General features: G+C 37.3%; 1 protein-coding gene across 8 annotated transcripts; it reads right to left on the minus strand.

The window, feature by feature from the left end:
* Positions 1-39: 39 nt before the first annotated feature.
* On the minus strand, positions 40-22,677 carry SWC2 (DNA binding protein SWC2). Of its 8 annotated transcripts, none has more exons than XM_077379576.1 (13): positions 22,520-22,677; positions 19,866-19,935; positions 15,013-15,084; positions 14,365-14,408; positions 14,024-14,285; positions 11,683-11,758; positions 11,443-11,562; positions 11,031-11,099; positions 7,717-7,759; positions 3,109-3,174; positions 1,760-1,795; positions 1,239-1,443; positions 40-332 (listed from the first exon to the last, which is right to left on the minus strand). In XM_077379576.1, the coding sequence occupies exons 1-12, from the start codon at positions 22,582-22,584 to the stop codon at positions 1,248-1,250; spliced, it is 1,119 nt and encodes a 372-aa protein (XP_077235691.1). In that variant the 5' UTR covers positions 22,585-22,677; the 3' UTR covers positions 40-332; positions 1,239-1,247. The 8 variants fall into 8 exon arrangements, with proteins under 8 accessions (XP_077235691.1, XP_077235687.1, XP_077235693.1 ...); XM_077379572.1 differs by having other exon boundaries at positions 1,231-1,443; XM_077379577.1 differs by lacking the exon at positions 40-332 and adding an exon at positions 446-667.
* Positions 22,678-23,383: the final 706 nt, after the last annotated feature.

Consider the following 23,383-nt stretch of genomic DNA (forward strand, 5'->3'; position numbering starts at 1 on the left):
CGTTGGATATTTTATAGTCGATTATTAGAACGTACAATCTTAAAGAATAAGGCCTAACTTGCAGTTCCAATTAAAAAATATTAGAGTGTGCATATAAAGTAGAAAAACCCAATTAGACATTAATTCACATTATGGAACCAGGTATAGGGTAAAAGAAACTCCACAATCATACTTCAGCTTAAATGGACTGCCTTAAGAGTACCTCAATCCAAACATGTGCGAACTTCTTCCATGGTGTATGGCACTAATGGCAGTGACTTTCCATCTTGCCTGTTTATCGATCAATAAGACAAAGAATCACATCACCGGGCACTGAGGGACTAACTCAAGACCTGGAAGAAGTTAAGTAATCAGAACTGGTGAACAATTTCTCTACTCTGCACGTTTACATCAACACTTTTGGTGTGTATACTCTGTATTACTGAAGATATAAGAATACATAACAGAGACAAAAAGTGCCCAATGATGCAATAATGAAGACCCAATAATGCACATACTGTCACCTATAGATATTAGTTCAGAAAACATGTGCAGAAATTATATCTAAATAAATAAAAGAGGACTGGTTCACTGTGCAATCTCCATCACAACTGGTGTCCTGTTTATGTGTCCACCATATAAAAAGCGTGTATGCTAATATGAGCATATCACACCCTTCCATGGATGGCTGCGATGCAAAAACCACACCGATCAGATAATCCTGGTTGCACTATTTGACCCTGCATATAAATGGTAAAATAAAAATAAAAAAAGGATTGCTGCTACTTAATAGGCCCCTCGTTTTCGTTGAATAAAAATATCTTCAAACTACTACTATATGAGTAGAACAACAATGCAAGATATTTTTAGGTTTGTTACTAATATATGTCCAATCAACGTTGCTTTTAAAATGGATGGCCTTTGTTACAAAGCTCCAGGTATCGGAAGTCATCGATAATATAACTGTCTGCTATATAGATCACCTATCATTGTATTTGTATGTATGAGGAACTTCTCTAGAGAGTATGCTGATTATTTATCTACGCATCAGAGCTAAATATAGATGTTTTCTCAGTATCGGCAATATTACAGCCCTCCAAACCATAAATCAGAAACCTGCATACTAGGATCAAATTAATCTAAGAATGGAAGTAGATATCAGAGATAGTCCCTCACGTATTATCCCTCGAGTTCGAACTAAACAAAAAAAAAAAAAAAGATCTTGCAACACAAAAAGATAATTCTACATACCTCCTGACCTTGGACAGTTAATCCAGTGCATGGTTTTGAAGAACAGGAATCCTCAGAAAGCGGGCTCCTAATCGCAAATCCAAACTTTCAGCTGTATTTGTAGCTCTAGATCTTTTCCGCCTGACCAAAAATCCTTGCCCCGAAATCGATTCGAATAGATAGCCCATATCCATCTTTTCCATTTTTGCCCGATTGTTTTCCTCTTGAGAAAAACTGTAAGAACAACAAAGAGTTGGAGGCCAACTAAATATAATATACTAGAATAACGATATGGTAACCGAGTTGGGGACCAGGAGTGGAGCCAAACAAATTGATTTTCCCATATCTCGTTCCCTTATTTTGGATTTTCCCCCTAAACGGCAAAACTACCCCTCCCATGCCATGTGGCATGTGGGGATTTGTTCGGCTCACTCTCGGTCTCCATAGCAGCACTCAATCTACTATGACACAAGTCACAGAAATAAAAGGGTATTAGAAAACTGAAAAAGGGTGAAAAATAGGAGGTGCAAACATTTTTCCAGGACATTACCAAAAAAATCCAAGCAATATATATACCATTTGGAAACTACAATGACAGAAAAACTCATATCATCTCTAAAATCAAAATGTCAATGCAAATTGGCACTATTAACAGCTGATAATATTTTTGCCTCTGCTAACCTTACCTGCCATGCTGTTAACAATTGAAGGAAAACATAGTAAGGAATAGGAACCACTGATTTTTCAACATGATTATCCATTCTTTTCTTCTTCTTTTTTAACAGAAATTATCCATTCTACACAATTAAATGAAGAAAAATTGACATAACTCCATGCAAATAGAAAATTCAAAATGAAGCACAATCATATTGTACTTGAAGAAGATCGAGAGATAAGAAAGTCAATGAACATTGGCTCCTTTCTACGCTAGGAATTGATCATACTATTTCTCATTTTTTTTTTAATGTTTGGAATTGGTCACTCTATAAGACAAGCGGAGGCGCATTATTGTGATTCTTAAAATTGTAGAGATGGACAGAGCAGGGCAACCAATCTTATAGTTGTTATAAAAATAGCAGAGCTAGAAAAATAATCTGTGAACATGCGATCCAAATAGAACACCTATCAGAACTACAGAATGATCCAGTCAATGCCTTTGTATACTCTGGCTAGCACCATCGTTTAACAGAGGACACAGTCATACTATGATCCCGTCAACTAGAAGAGTATGAAACCAACGTTATTGCAAAATGGCAAGCACAGATATACTAATAAATTTAGGTGTCCTTTCAATGCACAGAAATTTATCTTGAATTTTTTTTCCATATAAAATGATTTTATCAATGTTTGGCACTTGGCTAGCGCATTTTCCAATTCCATGTTCTCTAGGAAAAACTGCAGTCCTACAAGACCCTGGAACTATTTTCTCCATGGAATTTTTTTTATGATTTTTTCCATAATATCTTTTTTATTAGATCCAAATGGAAACTAAAAGAGTTAACTGTTTCTCAACCTTGCCAATTTCCAGTCACTTGAGCCACATTTAGAGAGAAGGAAAAAAAAGTATACTAATAATATTCTTACTATTACTATTATGATTAAAAAAAACTAACAGTAATCATGGCTATCAATTTAACACTTGCAAAAACACAATCCTAGGAAAATTGCAAAACCAATTCCAAAAGATGGTTCACAAACAAGATGCCTCATGTGGCAATTGTACAAATGACCACACAAATATTGTTCATTGTAAAGATACAAGAGTGAATGATCAAATCCGAAAAGAAAAGGCAAATGATACAAACATGGAAAAACCAAAATCAAAGCAAACAAGAGATTGTCATAGTATTCCAGCAAAATTAAGATAGAATGCTAAAAGGGCAACTGATCAAGGTTTACCGTTCCCGAATAATTTTGAAGGCTTCTTTTGTTGCATAAGGTAATCCTGTCTTGGGGTCACGATACCTGCAACATCAAGCACTAAACAATTGAATGATAATTTTACCTGTAAAGAGAGGTCATTCTATTTATGAAACCCCATCATCCAAGAACAGGATCATATCAAGCAAAATTTCTTCACATATAGTCAATAAAAAAACACAATAAAATCAATAATATTCCTCACGTCCTTTTTTTTTAGCTTCGGGATTGTTGGTGTAGGGGGGATGAAGGGAAGAGCATCAGTGGAAGAATTTTCACCAAATTTATCAAAGTATTACTGAATGATAAATGAGAAAATTGTAAATTGCTACCACCACATGGGGATGTCCCTATAAACATGCTTGCAGACGTGCAGTAGACTTGGGCTAAAGCAATACCGCAACAGCAGTCTGACAGAGGTGGAAGAACATTCACCAAATCTCTCAAAGTATTACAGAATTATTGTAAATTGTTACAACCACATGGGGATGTCCCTATAAACAGGCTTGAAGTATAGACTTGGGCCATGTAAGCAATATACTGCAATGACAGTCTACAATGGCTCCATGATGCAAACCTAGCTCTGATACTAAATTGATGCGAACTTAGCTCTGATGCCAACTTAGTGCAAACCCTGGGGTTTGCAAGGTTAATCAAGAGAACCTTTTGGAGCTTAATGAGTTTATATTCTCGTAAAATAGCACAACCAATCCATCAGACTCGGCAAGCAACACTCTTAATGTTTGTTTGGTTTCTGAATGGGCCTCCAATCTTGGAGTTGCGGTTCCTAAAAATAGCTCTAGTGCAAAATCTATTGGTAGATTGGGTAAGAATTCTACCAAGTCTGTTAAGGAGAGCACTAGGGAGTTGACCGACCTTGTATTGAATGCAAATTATGGAACTAAATAGAAAATCTTCAGTTAGGGATTTATCTATTCGGTCAAGACGGATGTGGCTTTGATTATGGAAACTAAGCTCAAATTGACCTCTATCAAGGATATTCATAGCCATCCTCCTGTCTCAAGGTTTAGTCAAGGGTTTATGGGTATTGTGGGAGCCCACTTGTCTTCAAAGTGGTATGATGATTCATGAGTGGTAAATTTCAGAGTAGTTAATCATTGACCCCTATTCTTGGCCAAACTTGACAATGTCAGATCTGGATTTCATGGTGGGTGATGGGTGGCTAGAGATTCCAATGTGGTAAGCTGGCCTGAAGAGATATTCAGTACTTTGTGTATCTCATGCGATAACTAGATACTCTGATGTTGTCTCCAACCATGACCTCATCGACCTTTCTCTGCCGTGGGGGGGAATTATTTATGTGGACCAATAGAGAAACATCCAATCCTGTGTCAATTAAATAGATTCCTAATTTCTCCGGATTGGAAAGAACGCTTCCCCTAGGTCTTTTAAAAGATTGCTGTTCCATCCTATAACGGATCATGCGTCGATCATCTTTAAATTGAAGGCTGACCTGTGAAGGTCGGCACCCTTTAGGTTTGAAAAAATTTGGTTACCGAATAGCGAGTTCAAACCGTTTGTGTGACCAATTGGTGGTCCTCCTCCACCTATGAGTGACCCTTGGGGTCAGCCTCTTTCATAAGCTTAAAGGCCTCTTTCGTAAGCTTAAAGCACTGAAAGGGACTCTTCGCGCTCAGAATGAGGTTCCTGGAATGCGGTTCACTTTAATAATCACGCAATTCGAAAGATTATAATCGAGGAGGAGATTGATATTTTAGATAGGAAACAGGAGTCAATCCCGCTTTCAGCGGAGGAGAAAATGGTGAAATATTTTCAAAAAATGTTCCAAACTGAATGGCAATGCATATCATGGATATTCGGGGATATGCCTCAAACCTCTGAGGAGGAAGCATCACCTCTTGAATCGCAACTCAGATGCCTTCAATGCATCTTTCATCGAATGCAGAGGATATCAATAAGCTTAGACCTATTACTCCGATCGATAGTTTATATAAAATTACATTTAAGGTTCTATCTTTAACACTCCAGCAAGTTATGCTATTATTGGTCGCTTCCAACTAGAGTGGTTTTGTCTTCACTCATCAAATTCTCGATGGAATTGTGGTAGCCAATGAAGTTATTGATTCTACAAAATCTACTTGCTCTCATGTTATGTTTCTTAAGTTGGATCTTGAGAAAGTTTATGTAGAATTGAGTGGCCTCATCTTATGTAGACCTTACACAGAAAATGGGTTTTGGTCTTAAGTGGAGAAAGTGGATTGAATGGTGTACTCTGTCTGTCCATTTCTCCATATTTATTAATGGGGGTCAATTTGGCCAATTTGGTATTTCCAGAGGTGTCAGAGGCAAGTGATACCATGTTTCTTTTTCTGTTCACTGTTGGTTAAAGATATTGAATTCATTATCCCTAGAACAGCTGATTCGGAATTCCTTGTTGGTGCTGCTTGCCTTGGTGATTTTCCATCTTCAGTATACTGATGCATGACTGTCGTTGTAGAGGCTTCTTTATCGCTTGCTACTAGGATCGGTGTTTTGATCTCACTCATTGAAGAAACTATTGTTCAAACGATTAATCAAAGTAAATCTAACGTGTACGGTAATAGTCTCGATATCTCAGAGATAGATCCCATTGTCATTGTCCTCGATTTTTCTGTGACCACCTTGCCAAAAAAAATACCACGGGATGCCATCTTAAAGTTGGTAACCTCTGTCCCATTATTGAGATCTTGTGATAGAAAGGATCAAATCCTGTCTCGATTCTTAGAAAAGAAAATATCTTTCCCTCCCAGGTAGGATTACTCTGTTAAAGGTTTCTCTTGTTAGCATCCCTACCTATTTCTTATCCTTCTATATGATTCCCCTCAGCTGAAAATAATTAATTTAATTTTGTAATTTTTTATGGACCAGTGATGTGATTTTCATGAAACTTAATCTGATTAACTGGGATGTTATGTGTCATTCTCAGTCTGCTGGAGGTCTTGAAATTCAGAATGTTAGTAACTCATAATGATACCTTGAGGCTAGTGGTGGTGGAGACTGTTCAATAACAATGGGCAAATTTAACAATATATTAAATAACAATGGTGGAGACTCATAACAACGGATGATGTAAAAAGAAAGGCATGAGAGAAATTTTAATAACAAATTTAATTCAATTGGTAAAATCATAAACTAGATTATCATTGAAGTTTCTGAGTGAACTTCAAAATAAATAAATGGTTTGACGGGGTCTCGGCACATGCTATTATTTATAATATGATTCAGATCAATGAGGAGTTCTCCCCCATGGTCAAACCTCCTAATTCTAGGGTTATCCTCTCCTTTGCAGGCCCTTGTGTAGATAGTTATGCGCCCGAGGCAGACCTTCGTAATGTGTGTGGCATGGCATCATGTTGGTTTCAAAGATTGGAGCTTCAAAGCAGCATGATTCCCTTTAACACAATCTGATGGCATAGAATGGAGACCTCCCCTCCACGGAGATTTCACGCCCTATTCCAAGAGATATTTGACTTATTGAGTTGTATTGTGTGCTCCTCCCATATTCATAAGGAGGAAACTCTTCCAGCAATCACTTGGTGAATTTTGATGTTGTGGCATTAGATGCATTGTTTGTAGGTTTTGTTGCTTTTTTTCCTCTTTCACACTTTATATATATAAAATCCATCTTCAAAAAACAAAAGCTATATTCTCAACATTGGAAGTTTTCTTAGGACTGCATGACTGATAATTAAAGATAGTTTTCTGTTATCCAAAAAATGAAATTAACTGTCTTCAGAGCAGACGGGTTGTAGCCATAATCACTTGAAATTAATGAGATAAAAAAAACCCGAGGGAGGAAGTAATGTCATTTTCCATTGCGTGCATGTATTTCCCTTCTTACTACACGTGATGAAATTTGCTTGAACACAGACAATAAACAAAACAGACCATAAGGGATAGAGAAATACAAACTGAAATGCATCAGCTCAAATGAATATTTAGGCTAGCAACACACAAACAGAGAACAGCTCCAAAACAGAACAAATACAAGTCGAACTCCATATATAAAACACTAAACAGGCCTGCATGATATGGCACATTCCAAGAGTATTGATTATATTTCACCATACCCATAAACCCTTATTATATGTTGAATAAATTCTCTCGTGCACCAGACATCCCATGAATATTTATATTCTGTCTTTTGTTTTATAATTTTTTTTTGTCAGTATTATATCTAACTTTTAGTCACTTGTTATTGAATAGAAAAATCAAATGATATAATTATATTGCACCCCAAATATGGTTCTAGACAACCACGAGGCACATTTTCCACCACTGCAAGGAAGAATATGCTGAACTGAATTTAAAGGCTGGAGTAAAATGTGTGAAATAAATGATAAATAAATAATTTGGTTATCAAATAGAATGTAAATGCAGAGTTAAAAGGGAGCAGTAAAATATTGTTTTTGATTAACACCACCTTCACTAAAGTAGAAGAAGAACCATGCACAAAATTGTTGATAAAATGTTCAAGAATGATTATCTAGCAATTCTCTAATGCCAGTGATATTTCAACCATACATACAGAAAATTTGACCATCCCTATTGACAAAGATGACATACTTGGCAGCCAGTGCAGTAACAACACATATAGCCTTCTCAGGATCTGCAAAAGTAGTTAAAATTGCATTAACAATCTAACTATTCAATAACTGCAGCTAGAAAAGATAAACTTGTTACAATGTGCCCCCAAAACACTTTGTTAACACAAGAAAGGATTAGAATGTCGGTTTTGCTATGTATTTCGGTCATTGTGGAAATGGAAACATTTTGGTTCTGGTTGAAAATGTTGGTAGAAATCAAGTAAAATTGCGGAAATATATGGAAACATATGCAAATAATAGAAATGTAAGAAGTGTTAGATATAGAGTGTATTCTCTGCCTAAATTCTCTACCTATGCAAATAATACAATTTGGAGGGATATTCTCTGCCTAAATTCCGTTTTTGATCGAGGTGTTAGATATAGAGTGTATTCTGGCGACAGGATTTCCTTTTGGTCCATGCGATGGTGCTCTAGTTCCCCCTTGAAAGAGTTATTCCCTGACCTCTTCTTAGTTGCTGATGATAAGTCAGCGTTAGTGAAAGATTGTTATGAGAGAATAGCTGGTAAAGTTATATGGAAACCTCTTTTTAGAAGGAATTTCTTTGATAGAGAAATGCCTTCGGTGCTCAATTTCTTCCAGGTCCTTCAACAGAATTACATCAGTTTATCAGGGGTGGATAAAAGGATTTGGGTTTTAGATTCATCCGGTTTCTTTTCAGTTAAGTCTTTTTATAAGAGCCTGATTCCTTACCAGGAAAATCCATTGACAGCAAGGGTGTGGAAAATCAAGGCTCCTCCAAGAGTTTGTTTCTTTGGCTGGTCAGCAATAGGCAATAGGATCCAAACGGTGGACTTTCTGAGAAAGAGGAATATGATAATTATTGATCATTGTGCTTTGTGTATCGAATCAGGAGAGTCGGTAGATCACTTATTCATCCATTGCAAAGTTGCTCGAGAGGTATGGGGAAGGATTCTAGCAAGGTTTGGAATGAATTGGGTTTTTCCCTCCTCTCTTAAAGAATTATTTGAAAGCTGGCCATGTAATCCATGGAGGAAAAAAGGAAAAGTTTTATGGTGGCTTTCATTGATAGCCACATTGTGGGTTCTGTGGATCGGAAGGAATAATAGAGTATTTGAAGGTAAATCTATATTTTCTTATTTTTTATTTATCAAGGCCATTGCGTTAACTATCTCTTGGGCTCGGGCTCGGGCTCTTCCGCTTTTCCAATTTGTTTCGGCTTTCGAGCTGTGGGAGGGATGGAGAGTAGTATGCAATAGTAAGGAAAATATTATGGTTACTACTCAGGTCTGGCGTCCTCCTTCTGAGGGGCTAATAAAGTTAAATTTCGATGGCTCCAGTTTGGGTAATCCTGGCCCTGCTGGGATCGGTGGTGTCCTGAGAGACAGTGCCAGAGAGGTCGTTCAGGCTTTTTCTGGTCCAATCAGAACAGCAGATTCGAGTGAAGCAGAGGTAAGAGCAGTTCACCAAGGCGTTCTGAGTTTGGAAAGGAATAGGTTAGGCAGTTGTATTGTAGAGGGTGATTCGCTTAACGTTATAAGATGGCTCAGGAGCTCTTTGATTCCTCCGTGGAGATTTCTTCATTTCTTTGATGAGATAAAAGACCTATCGGAAGGGCTTTCGGTTATATATCAGCATGTGAGAAGATCTGTTAACGCTATGGCAGATAAGCTAGCAAAAGATGGAGTTTCTAAGCAGGTTTTAGAGCTTTTTGATTTTTTACCTCCCTAATATATTGCGGGGTTGTATCTGTCTTTCTTGGCTTATATGTGCGTCTTTGTAATTGAAGGGGGACCTTCTCAGTCTTCTTTTAATGAATTCTGTTACCATTAAAAAAAATAAAAATAATAGAAATGTAAGATGAAGCTTCAAAAGATGCTAGAATAAGTGTAAATACATCGAACACCTAGTGACATACTTTGTCGTCATGTTTGGAACAATATATTGCATTATCAAAATAAGGTAGTGCTGAATAAATAGATAGTTATAATTTATAAAAAGGGACTAATATATATTTTGTTATACGCATTACAAACAGTCACCTATCTGATAAGCACTTCCATTTGTAATATTTCTTTTCATTCCACCATATTTTGATAATGACACCACTCTCCTCATTTTATAGCCTTTGATAGCCGGTTAAAAAAGAGTAAAATGAAAAGAGTGTTGTCAGTGCTGATATTACTCGTTTTTATAAAGCCTAAGAGATTATGGGTTGGGTTTTCTTTCCTCTCCTTTTTACCCAACGACAAAGAGAAGACAAGTTTCTGATCGAAGAAGAGGAAAGGGATACCTTGTTGTTTTTTCGCAGTGATTATAGAAGCTTGACGGTAGCCTGTGACCTTAGAAGCATGAAACGGGTGAAGGGGCAGGGAAGCGTGGGCATCTAGAACAATCTATGGGCGCGCTATAGGAACGTTTATGTAATATTTTCTTCATATGTTTTTTTTTTCAAAATTCAAGTACATTATTTATGTAATCTTTTCTTTATATGTTTTTCAAAATTCAAGTACATCAAAAAATTATGATTTCTAAGCATCTTCAGAGGAAGCCAACCCCAACTAGTTTGGGACAAAGGCTTAGTTGAGTTGAGTTGAGTTATAACCATCTTCAGAGCAGGCTCCAGACTATTGATATGATGTCTATGGTTTATGGTGTATACAGGTTGTAGGGGGTTAGGTATGTGCATGTGGAAGAGCAATGACACAATTTGATTTACGATTCACTTAATAAATATTGGAGAGGAGAAAGGTCATGAAATTTCAGTTGGACTCTTTCTCCAAAATTCGTCTTCTCTTTCTCTCAGTCCTTATATCCTTTATCTTCAAATCCATTCTACTTAGACACTCATGGCCCCATTAAATCTTCACAGCCTCCGCTTAAAAGCCATCGCCTACTCAACCTTGAGAAAGGACACCCTCGGGAATTAATTATCCTTATTCACAAACTTAATAGCCTCAAAGAGAGAGCAAAATAAACATTATGAATTCATTTTTATTTGACAAAATAGAATTAGCCTTGTGTTATATTTATAGAACTGGGACTGAAATGGCGCCTTGGGAAATTTAAAGTCATTATGCAGAATAAATCATCATGCTCAATGTAATTTGATGCCTCAAGCAAATCATACGGCATACACTGAGAGATAAAAATATGATGTGCTGAAGGCCATACTAAATTTAACAACTATGCACAAATAATGAAAGAGGATGTGACCTAATATTTATATATATTGCGTGCTACAACCATTTATCTGTATAAGATCCAACAGAGAAAAAAATTCAAAACAGTAAAAGGAATTTGCATGTGCTTACATGGGACAGGTGTGGTACAAATCTCTGATTGAAATGACAACCCTTTGCTGAATTCCAGAAATGATTTACCTATACAGTGTTCAAGACCAAAATGAAACAACCATCAAGTACAACAAACTGAATGAAATAAACCTTGAACAAAAAAAAAAGGAGCAGAAGCAACATCTGAATCCTTCGATTTGCTACTGAGAATTTCTCAAGAAAAGTGTGCTCAATGGGTCCAATTGGGAAAATCAACTCAAAAAATTCGCAATAAATCCTGCAGTTTGTGCTGATTTTTACTACCGAAAAGATTGTGATTTGCCTGAGGGCTGATTTTCCGTACCGAAAAGGTTGTAATATGCGCGAAATTTAATTCAAAAAACAAAGAAAGAAAGGAAGAAAGAAAATTGTGCTCAAGGAAAAGACTTGCCATCTCTTGAAGAATATCGTATCTGAGGGCCACTGTACACTTCTTTATGCACAACTGCTCTTTTTTTAACTTCTTCCTCCCTTGCTAACACACGCTCCAAATTTCTCAAGTTCATGATTTCTGCAGTAAGTTGGCGTCAAAGGCAATGAAATTTTCTTGTCAATTTTCAATATTTACAGCTTTTGCATGTTCTCTATTGTATCTAGGGAAGTAGGTATTGAACAGCCTTATGGTCAGAACCTGTTTGGGCTGCTTCTAAAAGCATCTCCTCTTGGCTCATTCGCTTCTCTTCGCCCTCCTTTCTCCTCTTAAAAGGCTGAAGAACGGATATAAAGGATGAATGCAGTTCAGATCAGAATACAACATTTCTTAAGCTTGAAATTATTTTGACATAAAGTTGTTTTAAGAAACACAGAGATAAAAAGCCATTTGCAAAATCCAAGGAACATGTGCAGAGCACCTATTACATACAATTACCAAAGATTGGAACTTGGCCGATTTGACTCAGTTTTTTCTGGAAGCCGAGTAAAAACCCAAGGGACTCAATCACTTCAAAATTCACATGACCGACTCACATTGAATCTCTGCTGCATCTCTGTTTCACACAAATCAGCCGAGTCGCATATGCAACCTGGGTACCATCCAAGAAAGCAACCAATCCTTGTTTTCTAATCTTTCTTCCAATCTTGCAGATTTTTCAGGGAATTTCTAGTCATACTTGTAGGGGGGTTTCCTTTGATAGACATGATGAAACCAGAGAGAGTGATGGAAAAGAACTATATGTGCTTCTCAAGTGCAGATCAAATAGTTAGGGATGCTTTGGAATTTAAAGGTATGTTCCAACTTTTTGCCATTATTTTTTTCTTTTTCCCTCATGCATATGCATTTGTGACTGGAAAATATATGCTCTGTACAGGTTTAATGCATGTATGCATTAATTTATGTCACTTTGTGCTATTATTTGCTGTTTTCACCTTTTCTTTACTCTGTTTTTCATTGTTTTCCCTGTAAATATGCAAGTATTTATCCTATTCATGTATTATGAACTTACGTGTTGATTTAGGATTTTTTGGGATATTTATCTTTGTATTCTCCAATCTTTACATTTTCACTATCAAATCATCTGGTTATTGTTGTTTTATAATCATGCATGTGATTAGCCTTTTATGAAAGAAACCTGTACTATAAGGTTCAACAAAGGTTACTTGGTCAGCTGACATTTGGTATGGGAATATGCCTGTGTTCATTGTGCACTACTAGTGGAATGAAGTCACTAAATATTTACAAGACCTTTTTCCACAAACTTTTGCAAATAATAGAAAAAATCAAAAAAATTAAAAAATAAATAAATTCGAATTAGTAGCTAAATTTATAAGTAATCCACATTAAGTTCAAATTTCTCTCAATAATTTTAAAAAATATATATGTAAAAGGTAGGATAATGGGACTTGAAACCGGGGTTTTTATATGGTGTCCACATGTACATGCAAGTACGGCAAAAAAAATGATGGGCCAAAATTATTGGCTGATCCAAACCGTTAATTTTCTAGGCCCCGACTTAAATAAGTGCTGCCCAGAAAATCATCTGCATAGGATGATCATAACCCTCGATAGTAGATGTTTCTAAAATGATGCATGGTTTGGGTCATCAAATAATGTGAGCCCAGCTGTATTTTCATATACGTGTCGACACCATATAAAAACTCCTTGGAACCGTGACTTTTACAAAGTAAGCAATTTACTCGACCAACCTACTGAGAATTTCTCATGTATTGTCATACAATATAGCCCTAAATTACACGTTTTAATTTGAAAAAAAAAAATCTTTTGTGATTTTGTTTTCTAAGTCCTCCTAGCTGGAGTTCTTCAGCTTCCTCGAAGACCATTCCCACATAAAGAAAGACATGCATTATCGAGTATGCAACTCCTCTCTTCAGCTAATAATTGCACTTTCTGAGAATAAACCCAAGATTGTCAAGTTAATTTTCCATACGGGGAAAAACCATATGCCAAGTCTTCCATCTAAAGAGAAACCTCATTTTGGCATTAAAATGAAGGCATGCAAATTGATAGACTTCTCAACTCAAACTATGGAACGTTAGAAATCAAATTATGCTTCCAAAGCCAAAGCCAACTTACCCATCACACAGACAGAAAACAATAAGCCACGACTAAACAATAAAAAAGACACCACATAGCAAGGCACACAAGAGAACCTTACCCGGCCCAATTATATTGTAAGGTACACAATTTCTTAGCAAATAAGGGCATCACTCATGCATGTGGCAGAAAACAGAAGCTGTAAATGTGTGCTTGTAAACCAAAACAGTCACAAATAATGAAATAATGAATAGACATCTCATATATGTAACTTGGCAAGGCTATTCCAAATATTTTTAACTGGTCTATGCGTTAATTTAAGAACATCCAAAACTTGATACCCACAAAAGTATGTAATTCATATTCACATCAAATATTATCAATAAAACTTTCAGAAAGAATCAACTAATAATGCTATTCTACTGAAAGGAAAGGTGTGAAACCAGGTCATGGGAAAAACAATCCTGGCAGTAAAGCTAACCTTCATGGATGCTTGCAAAGCTGCACGTATTGCATCTCTCTCAGCTTGCCTCACAATGACTGAAGTTCTAGTAGATTTCCTCACTATTCGCTCACCCTCTAAATCATCAGGAATGTCCTGACATTCAGGAAGGTTAGACTGCTGTCCCTGCAAAGATTTTTCATCCTCAGGGATTCTCTCTAATTTTGAAAGGACCTTCTTTTTGTTTTTCTTCTTTGTCACTGGCTTTCCCGGAAAAATCAGTCGCTTTTTCACCCGCTCCCTATGGCAAGAGTGAAGATGTCAATCTCTACCTCACTATGAACTTCTCAGTAATGAACCCATGTTGAACTAAGTCAAACCTGTCATCTGCAACATTTTCCACTTCATCATCTGGTTCAGGTTCCTGATTATAACAAAAGCTGATTGTAAATTATGGAGGAATTAGATATTTTCATTTGAGAAAACTGTTCTTGCGCTCGAGCGCATATAAGCTCGAGTGCAAAAAAAGGGTGGGCCCACAATTTTGGGGTGATCCAAAGCATTCATTTGAAAGGCCCTTACCTAGATAGGGTGTCCACAAAAAAAAAGATTTATAGGATCACCCTAACCCATCCAAAAGTGGAGAGAAAAAATGGGCAGACACTGCCCATTTTTTCCCTCCACTTTTGGATGGGTTAGGATGATCCTATGGATCTGATTTTTGGTACACAACCTATCTATGGAAGGGCCCTCCAAATGAATGCTTTGGATCGGCCCAAAAATGTGGGGCCCACATGATTTTTTTTTTTGCACTCGAGCGCAGATAAGCTATCTGCACTCGAGCGCAGGAAAAGTTTTCCCATTTTCATATTCAAATACCATTCGAAAAAATAATTATGGAGAAATTAGAACACTCAGGATATGCTACTAGCAGATACACATCATCTTAGACACAAAGGACTGTATAGAACTAACAGTGCAAAAAAGTAGTATGACGGAAGAGAAAACAGAGAGAGTAAACTACTCACATCTTCATCAAAGTCACTATCAAACACGTCAGCCACCTCCACTTCTTCTTGATAATTAACATCATCCTCTTCCTGAAAAAGACATTACCATGTAACAGAAAAAAGAGAAATCGATAAAAATTCAATTCTTAGTATCAAAAATGACTCGGTGTCTTCACAAAAAAGAGCATTACGAAACCACCACAATTTCAGAGCATCAAAGAACGACTAGCAAGCAGTCTGGTTTGACCATATTGTCCAATTCCCTGGCCTTTTTCTGATCAGATCAGCAATTATAAATGATAATGCACATATACCTTGACATCCACAATCAATATGGATATTTTAAACAATGCTTCGTAGACATTATTAGTAACAATTCAAAATACTATGCTTTACATTTACTGGCTGTTAAGAGCTATTGACAAAGTCACTATCAAACAGATATCAGATTCAAAGGGCAATCACAATCAGAATCACGGGTACCAAATTTTATTCGAAGGATTCTTTTTAGCCAATGTAATATTCAAGAAACACAAGATTTCTAATTTAAGTAGACTCTTTCCATAAATTTTTTCCTACATATGCTTTTAATTTCTACATAGAATTATAGAAAGACTGTGCTATGTACAATAACCAGTATAACTTGCTTTTAATGTTATTTTTCCTAATTTTCATGTTCTAATTGGTCAAAAGATATATTAATTGCTATAAGATGGCTTCTCTGCCATCATGGCCTCGTTTACGTGAGATCTGTGGATGACGTGATTGCCTTCCGGTAATATCTGATCTTGTTATTTTCAGCCCATTAGACCTGATTTTTGACTCATTGGTACTCTAGCCCTCGACCTTTAGCAAATATTCATGAATTTATTTATCCCTGTTAGACGTCGTTTGAGACCTTTTATTGTTGCTGCCATATTTATATATTTGCTGTTGATCGGTGTCATCTACTATTCTTAATGTATGTTTGTGACTTTGTGTACAATTGTAGGCTTATTGTTGAATTTTCTCAAAGGTTTAAATCTCAGTAAATTTTCTAGCATGAATTGATTAATATTCAGACACTAATCTGTTTAGGGGGGCTGAGGGTACTATGTTAACATTGAAAATTAATACATTTTGCTCCTAAAGTTCTCTATAATTATCCGCGAACCCCCAGGAATTATCCGCGAACCCCCAGGTTTACACCAATATATTAAGGGAAGCCAATGAGATGGTGCATGGTTATTGAGAGAAAGTGTAAATAGGGACTCTTTGGGGGAAGGGCAATCACAGCCACTCTTATCAATTTTTTCCTTCGATAATATATTCGTCGTTATCTCTAAAAAATAAAAATAAAAAAAAAACTTGCTAAAGACAATCTTCTAGAAACAAAACAATATTTTCAAAGAAAAACCAACCTGGATAAACTACGACTTGGCTCTAACTGATATTTCCGAGTAAACCAGAGTTTAAAAACTCGTTGACTCGACTCAGAACGTTCCCGAGTCGACTCCCTTTTACCCTAGCCGCGTTCCACGTTGCACTGCATCCGCATTCCACGTTGCACCGCATCCGCATTCTGCATTTTGCCCTACAGAGTCAATAAAAACTCCTTTGACTCTCCCGAGTTATGATCGCATCAACCGCGTTCTTGGCCGCGTCCGTGCCGAGTCGACAAGGATTTTTCTTGGCCGACTTCCGCATCACATCCGCGTTTTTAAACACTGGCGTAAACCCCCGAACAGCAATGTAAAAAAGCTGAGGCAAGAAGGGAGTCACGAGGCTGCAGAAGATAAAATGAAGGGTTGATATGACGAATGGCTCTGGAAACAGTCCTATGGACTGTTGGAATAAGATGGGAGAAGAGGACGACAAAGGACGTAGAGAGGAGAGAAATGTGATAGGAAAAGAGGATCGCAGCAGCCAAGACTGCGACAACAGTCAAGGAACTATTTTAAAGGGGGAAACCATAGAGATTGGTGGGGAAAGAGGGAATGGGGAAGAATGGAAGAAAGAGGAAGAGAAAGAGAAGAAATGAGGAAGAAATATAAGAGAAAATGGGAGAAAAGGCAGGGGGGAAGGATACCTTGCACAAATGAGGAGAGATTTTTTCTACTTTTTGCGTCAAGGGAGGTGGAGAAAGTCCACTTGTGGCTGCTCCTTGGGGCTGCACGAAAATCAGTTAAAAAACTAGGGGCTTTCTCCCCTCTTTGCCTCTTTAAATAAAGGTTTTGGTTTTAGTGATTGGCCCACTCCAACGGCCAGTGGGACATAAGGAACTTAAGTCACTAGGACTATTGGAATAAGATGGGAGACTAGGACAGCAAAGAGGGTAGCAAACAAGACTGCGACAACAGTCAAGGGACTATCATAGAGGGGGAAAGTGGGAAACCATAAAGACTGGGGGAGAGAAAGAATGAGGAAGAAAGGAAGAAAGGAAGAATGAAGACAGAAGAGGAAGAGAAGGAGAAGAAAAGAGGAAGAAATAGAAGAGAATGGGAGAAAATGGACGGAAAAAGATACATTGCACAAAGGAGCAGAGATTTTTCTACTTTTAGCGTCAAAGGAGGGGGAGAAACTACACTTGTAGCTGCTCCTTGGGGGCTGCAAGAAAATCACTTCAAAAACTAGGGCTTTTGTCTCCTCTTGGCCTCTTTAAATAAAGCTTAAGTGGTATTAGCGATAGGCCCACTCCAATGGCCAATAGGATATAAGGAACTTCAGTCATTAGATTAATGACTTAAATGCACCAACCTAATAATAAAACAAGCACCGACCACTTCAGGGTAATATGGGTAACGTAGGTGATGGGATGTGTGGGAGGTGTTGTGGGGCCCAGTTGATGCAAACAAGCCCCACATATAGGCTCTAAAATAGCAGCATAATTAAATATAAAGCCCTAGAAACTAAATAAATGGAAAATCTGTAAGGATGACATGTAGACAAAGGCCAGGTCACATCACATATGAAAAAAAAAAAAAAAAAATCATGCTCTACAAATCACAAAGATCTCATACTGCATCAACTCACTTCCAAGGACTTAGACTCCTCCAAAGATCTCAAGCAATCCCATTGTAAGAGTTGCCCTTTCTCCCCAACAACCCACATCCCCCACACGGACACAAACACACAACTTTCCTTCAAACTCCATACATAATATTCATAGACTACAAAGACAAGCAAGCCATAACCCTTGACGCTTGTGGCATTTACTTAGGGGGTAAAGTCTTCTTTGTGTATCCCTAGGGCGTCAGCGATCTCTAGGGTGCAGATGCACCAAAAGACCACTAAAGCAGTAACTTACGTCGATGATACCCATCATTTATATTGTAAAGCAATGACTTATTACTTAAGTTATTAAAGCAGTGACAAGTTGATGGTCCCAACCACTTAAGTCGTCTAACCCCTAAAATGAATGAAGAAAAGAAAGTTGCAATGTTAGCTCTTCCGCAGCAACTAAACTAGTGCTCTAGCATCAACTCCCCAAGACTGAAGAGAACTCAATTCCGACAAGAAAGCATTCAAGTACTGTTGATGCATGGATGGATCTAGATGCCTTATTTCTTCATCTAAAATCCATGTACTTTCGCTTGGCGATCGTCCATAGTGGTTACCTTGACAAGAACATGCCTTTTTCATGTCTAATACTTCTTCACTTACCTATTTGGGCTTCTTAGGTAGTTGCTTGCTTCTTCCAATCATTATTGGAGCATGATCATTGGATTCATCAAACCCGTGATAGACAAATTAGCTATAATGAATATAGAACTGATATGGAGATCATTAGGTCGACCCATCACCATAAAAGAGGATCAGAAGAGTTGGACATGTGATCTTTGAAATCTTGACTATTTAATTGATAAACAAGCTAGGAAGCTCACCTAACAAAAGATGTGGTCGATGAGAGTTGAAACTACAACATTTACAAGGTAAGCAATAGACATAACCAATACACTGAAATTCACTTATGATAACTCCTCTATTTTTTGGTAGGTAAGTGGGTTTGAACTACAAAATCAAGGTTGAGGCATAAAGTTTAGAACAATTAACAAGATCAACCCCAGAATACATTTAATTGAAATGTAATTGCGAGCCAGGAAATATCACGTTCGAGTTGTAACAGCTTTGAGGAATCTTCCTACCAAATCAAATACAAAAAATCAATAATCTTATTCCTACAGCATTGACAGGGCTGCCAATGCAAACATGAAGTAGAACAATGATAGGGTGGGAACACTTCAGTTATTTTTGTCTTTAATCTAAGAAATTGTTAATTCTTTTTTTCATGCTTTATGGATGCATATAAGGGGATTTCATGCAATGTTTGATTGTATTACCCTTATAAGTTGGAATATGCATCTAGAGCAATGCTTACACTACTTAGTAATGAAATGGTTTTCATCTTCTTCTTCTTTGTCTTTTCTTTTTTAATCCCACAAAATTGGCATAGCTACTTCATTGAAGCATCTAATATAAGTTAAAGGGAAAGATTAGATTGGATTGCAAATTATGCCCTGTTTGATATGATTCCATTACCACCTCTTAATTTTTTTTTATTTTTTATTTTTTGAATGGTAAATTGGTCAGATGAGCAGACTAAAAACTATATTACATCAAAGAAAAAGATAATCATGAAGGTAAAAAAATCGTAGAGCTCTAAAACTTCCTTTTCAAACTACAGTCCATTACAACCTCTTAATAAATCGAGAAGTTTACTTTCCTTTATAAAATTACATATCATATTGTAGTACATTCTACTAATACAGATGCTCCTAGATCAGAAATTCACATTGAAAAACTTTCTGCAAGCAATACGTACAAGAGGAAAAAAAGTAGCCTATTACTAAAAAATTACATCTACATTTGACGGAAAGAAATTCATAGATTACATCTTTAAGAGCATCCTGATTCCAAAATTGTTCATCCTCTTCAATCTCCTCGTCAAGCAACTTGGTCATCCTAACAAAGATAAAAATATTAATCAGTTGCATAAGTGGATCAGCTAATCAACCCATTTTTGGCATCTCTACTAATAGAATAGATATATAAAGGAAGTTTTAATTAACAGCGAAAAGTGTGGCTAGTACAGAAATATAGGAACATTGCCCATTGAGAGAACTCATGAGAAAAAGATGTGTCAGAGGATAAACTATAGTAAAAACCTTGATGAGCTGGAAACCTATGGTGCAACCATTTATATCACTTTGTTAACCTTGGCCTCAAAAGAAATTTCCTCAAACTTTGGGGCACATTTCAAGTGGTGACCACATAAAAAGGGGAACAGAAAAATAGAAGAATGGGACAGGAAAGAGAGGATCAAAAGAGGAAAACATGAAATGAAAAGAGGATAGAGAAGAAATCCTTAGGCCCGACATTGTTTTAAAATCCCAGAATGCACCATATACATGATCCATAAAGTAAAAGACCAAAACACCCTATTTTAAGTAATTAAATAAAAAACAAAACAACAAAAAGTGATATAACTAATAATTAGCAAAGCATATAAAAGTTGTGCCAACTGGAAATCTTTCTTTCGGCATATATACCATAAAGAGATCCCCTTCATGAAACTCCCGATATCTTTGATGCTTATTAGCTTGCCCTTTGTATTTAGCATGACTGTTCGCTAATCTCTACCACACTTGATCATGGATCTCTTTTTATTCGGCACAGCCTCTGCATTAGCAAGGGTACCAAGTCTAGTAGAAGATTAGGATTTCTCCCATAGACAATTTCGAAAGCATTGTTTTCGATTGGTCTACATCTATAGCTGTTATCTCGGCCATGGTAAAATCCCAAATCTCCCTCTTCCTATTACCAACAATACTCCTCAATTTGCTTCCATGGTTGTTGTTAACGTCGATATGCACATTTGTTTATGGATGATAGGTATTAGGTACTATTGTATTGCATTCTCACTGCCACTTGTACTCCTTCAACTAATTTCTCTGTTGTGGTCATGCAAATCATCAGCTCGGTCCTCCAACACGTCAACTACTTTTAGAAGCTATAGCATTCAAGAATTGATCATGGGTGTGAAAAAACAAATTACTCCCAAAGCTTAAGCCGTTAAAGAGAAAAAAGAAACATAGTACACAGCTGACCGAGAAAGTCGACCACAAGAGCAAAATAAAAGCAACACATAATGAAAGAAAAAGCTAGAACAGTCTTTCCTCTAAGGTGGAGGAAATCGAAAATCTCCAACTCTTGCCTTCCCATGCCTTCTCAAGCAAGATTGTCCACCTCGTCATTTGCTGATCATTTGACATGCTAAAATGCCACAACCGATTCTCCTATCATGTCCCTTATCTTGTCGATCCAAGCAGAGAATCGCCAGGGAAAAGTCTTCCTTCCCTTAAGCCAACCTATTACGTTAAGAGAGTCCCCTTCCACTATTACCTTATTCAGGTATATAGAATCAGAGATTCTGATACCCTATAAAGCTGCTCTAATCTCCGCTTCGTTGGAGTCTCCCATGCCTATAAGACCCGAAAAGGCCCATATCGTGGTACCATGGTTTTAAATTTCGACCGAAATCTACCAACACCGAAATCACACAAACCCGAAATAGTCATTTATTTCGGCCGAAATTTTGGTTTTTCCGAAATTTGACATAAAAATCTGTTTTTTTTAATATTAATTTAATATTTCACCGAAATTTAATAATGAATAAAATATTGTTTTTTTTGGCACCAGATTTCGACAGAAATTTCGAAATTTCAAGGTCCGAAACCGGTACCGAAACCGAAATTTTAAACCTTGCGTGGTACCTGAGTACCTCCAATCCCCGCAGGCCCAGTATTACCCAGGCTCGATCCGTCGAAGTTGATTTTCAGGAACCCAGGAGGTGTAGGATCCCACTTACAGCCACCTTCCTTATCACTCTCTCCACTTTAACACTCCCCCTCACGTGTGGCCCCCTCTTTTTGGGTTGGCCAACAGATGGATTTTTAATATCAGAGAGTTTTGAACCCAGGCAATGGCTCTGGTACCATGCGAAACAAACAATTACTCCAAAAGCTTAAGCTGGTGGAGATGGCGTTACCTACTCTTTTAATGGGCACAAACTTGTTAAAGTTAAAACCAAACCTAATCAGACGAGTGAATGGTTGACACAAGTTTTCTATCAACTCGATCAAGTCAAATGAGTTTTTTATGGTCTCAGAAGGGCCACAACCGAGCCGACTCATTTTATAGTGCTTTAATATTTCAAGCTACCCAGCCCAAGACCGGTTAGGTTTTAACTTTGCCGAGTTCAGCTTAGGAAAACAATGACAGTTTTTAATAAAAAAATGAAGAATAAGACCGAATTCCGAGTTTTACGATTTCACATACCGGCAGAACACTTCTGAATTTAGATCGATCACAGACATTGTGATTTCAAACCACAGTTTCCATTGAGAAAATTAGGGTTTCCTTATCGTCCGGTATCAGTTTCCATGCGAAAATTAGGGTTTTTTAACCTGAAACTTCTCTAAGATGCTAAGAAAGCCATGGAGGGAATTAAAGATCGGGGAGGGAGATGGAAACGGAGATTACTTACCTTTTCCCTCTGGTTGCTCGAGAAGAATGTTGGAGAACAATAGATTCATCTTTGGATGCAGCCATGATTTCCAACTGGTAAGCTGCTTCAACTCCTCTTTTCTTGTCTTTCCCAGAAAACCAAATGAGCAGGAACCCCGATGCGAGAGAGAAACGAGAAATACCACGGCCGAAATATATAGAGTTACTTTTGATATTGTGGCATGAAAATTGGTATTAGCACCCCCCTCCTTTTGTTTTGACGATAAGACGAGGGTACTTTTGGAAAGAAAATTTTCCGAAAATACCGTGGAAAAGTGTACGTGGGTACACCGATGATCCTAGCCGTTCATCTGATAAGCCTTACTTTCAAAGTTTCAATGAGACATGGGTCCACTATATATCTTAGAGAAGAAGACCAATCTATCGTGGGGGCCAACAAATGAAAGGTATAGATCGATTAATAAGTGGTTTTCAACTTTCAACTTTCAACTGAGGGATTAGCTAGCCTCGCAAAAGGTATTTGACAGATGGTCTACTGCATGTCAGAGCAGCCACGTCGTGAATGAAGAAACAATATGCTGAAAAGTGAGCGTGGGTGGCTGCTCCATCATGCGACAGACATCTGCAAAATACCTTTTGCGATGGACGCTAGCAAATCCATTAGAAAAATAAGTAAATGTCAGCAGATATTTGTTTATCTTCATGGGGCCCGGATCTTTACTCTCTCTCTCTCTGGTCGAGGAGTAGGGAATATATGAGGTTTTGTGCATCCAATTATTCATTGAAAAGAATTACTCTCTCTCCATTTGGGGGTCATCAAAATCATTCATCAGGAAAGCCAAAGTCTATCTTTTAATTAAAGACCAATTAATGACTTTGTTAA

The sequence above is a fragment of the Tasmannia lanceolata genome, unplaced genomic scaffold, assembly GCF_043159265.1.
Source record: "Tasmannia lanceolata isolate RefF3 unplaced genomic scaffold, GAP_Taslan_0.1 ptg000005l, whole genome shotgun sequence".
Taxonomy (NCBI): domain Eukaryota; kingdom Viridiplantae; phylum Streptophyta; class Magnoliopsida; order Canellales; family Winteraceae; genus Tasmannia; species Tasmannia lanceolata.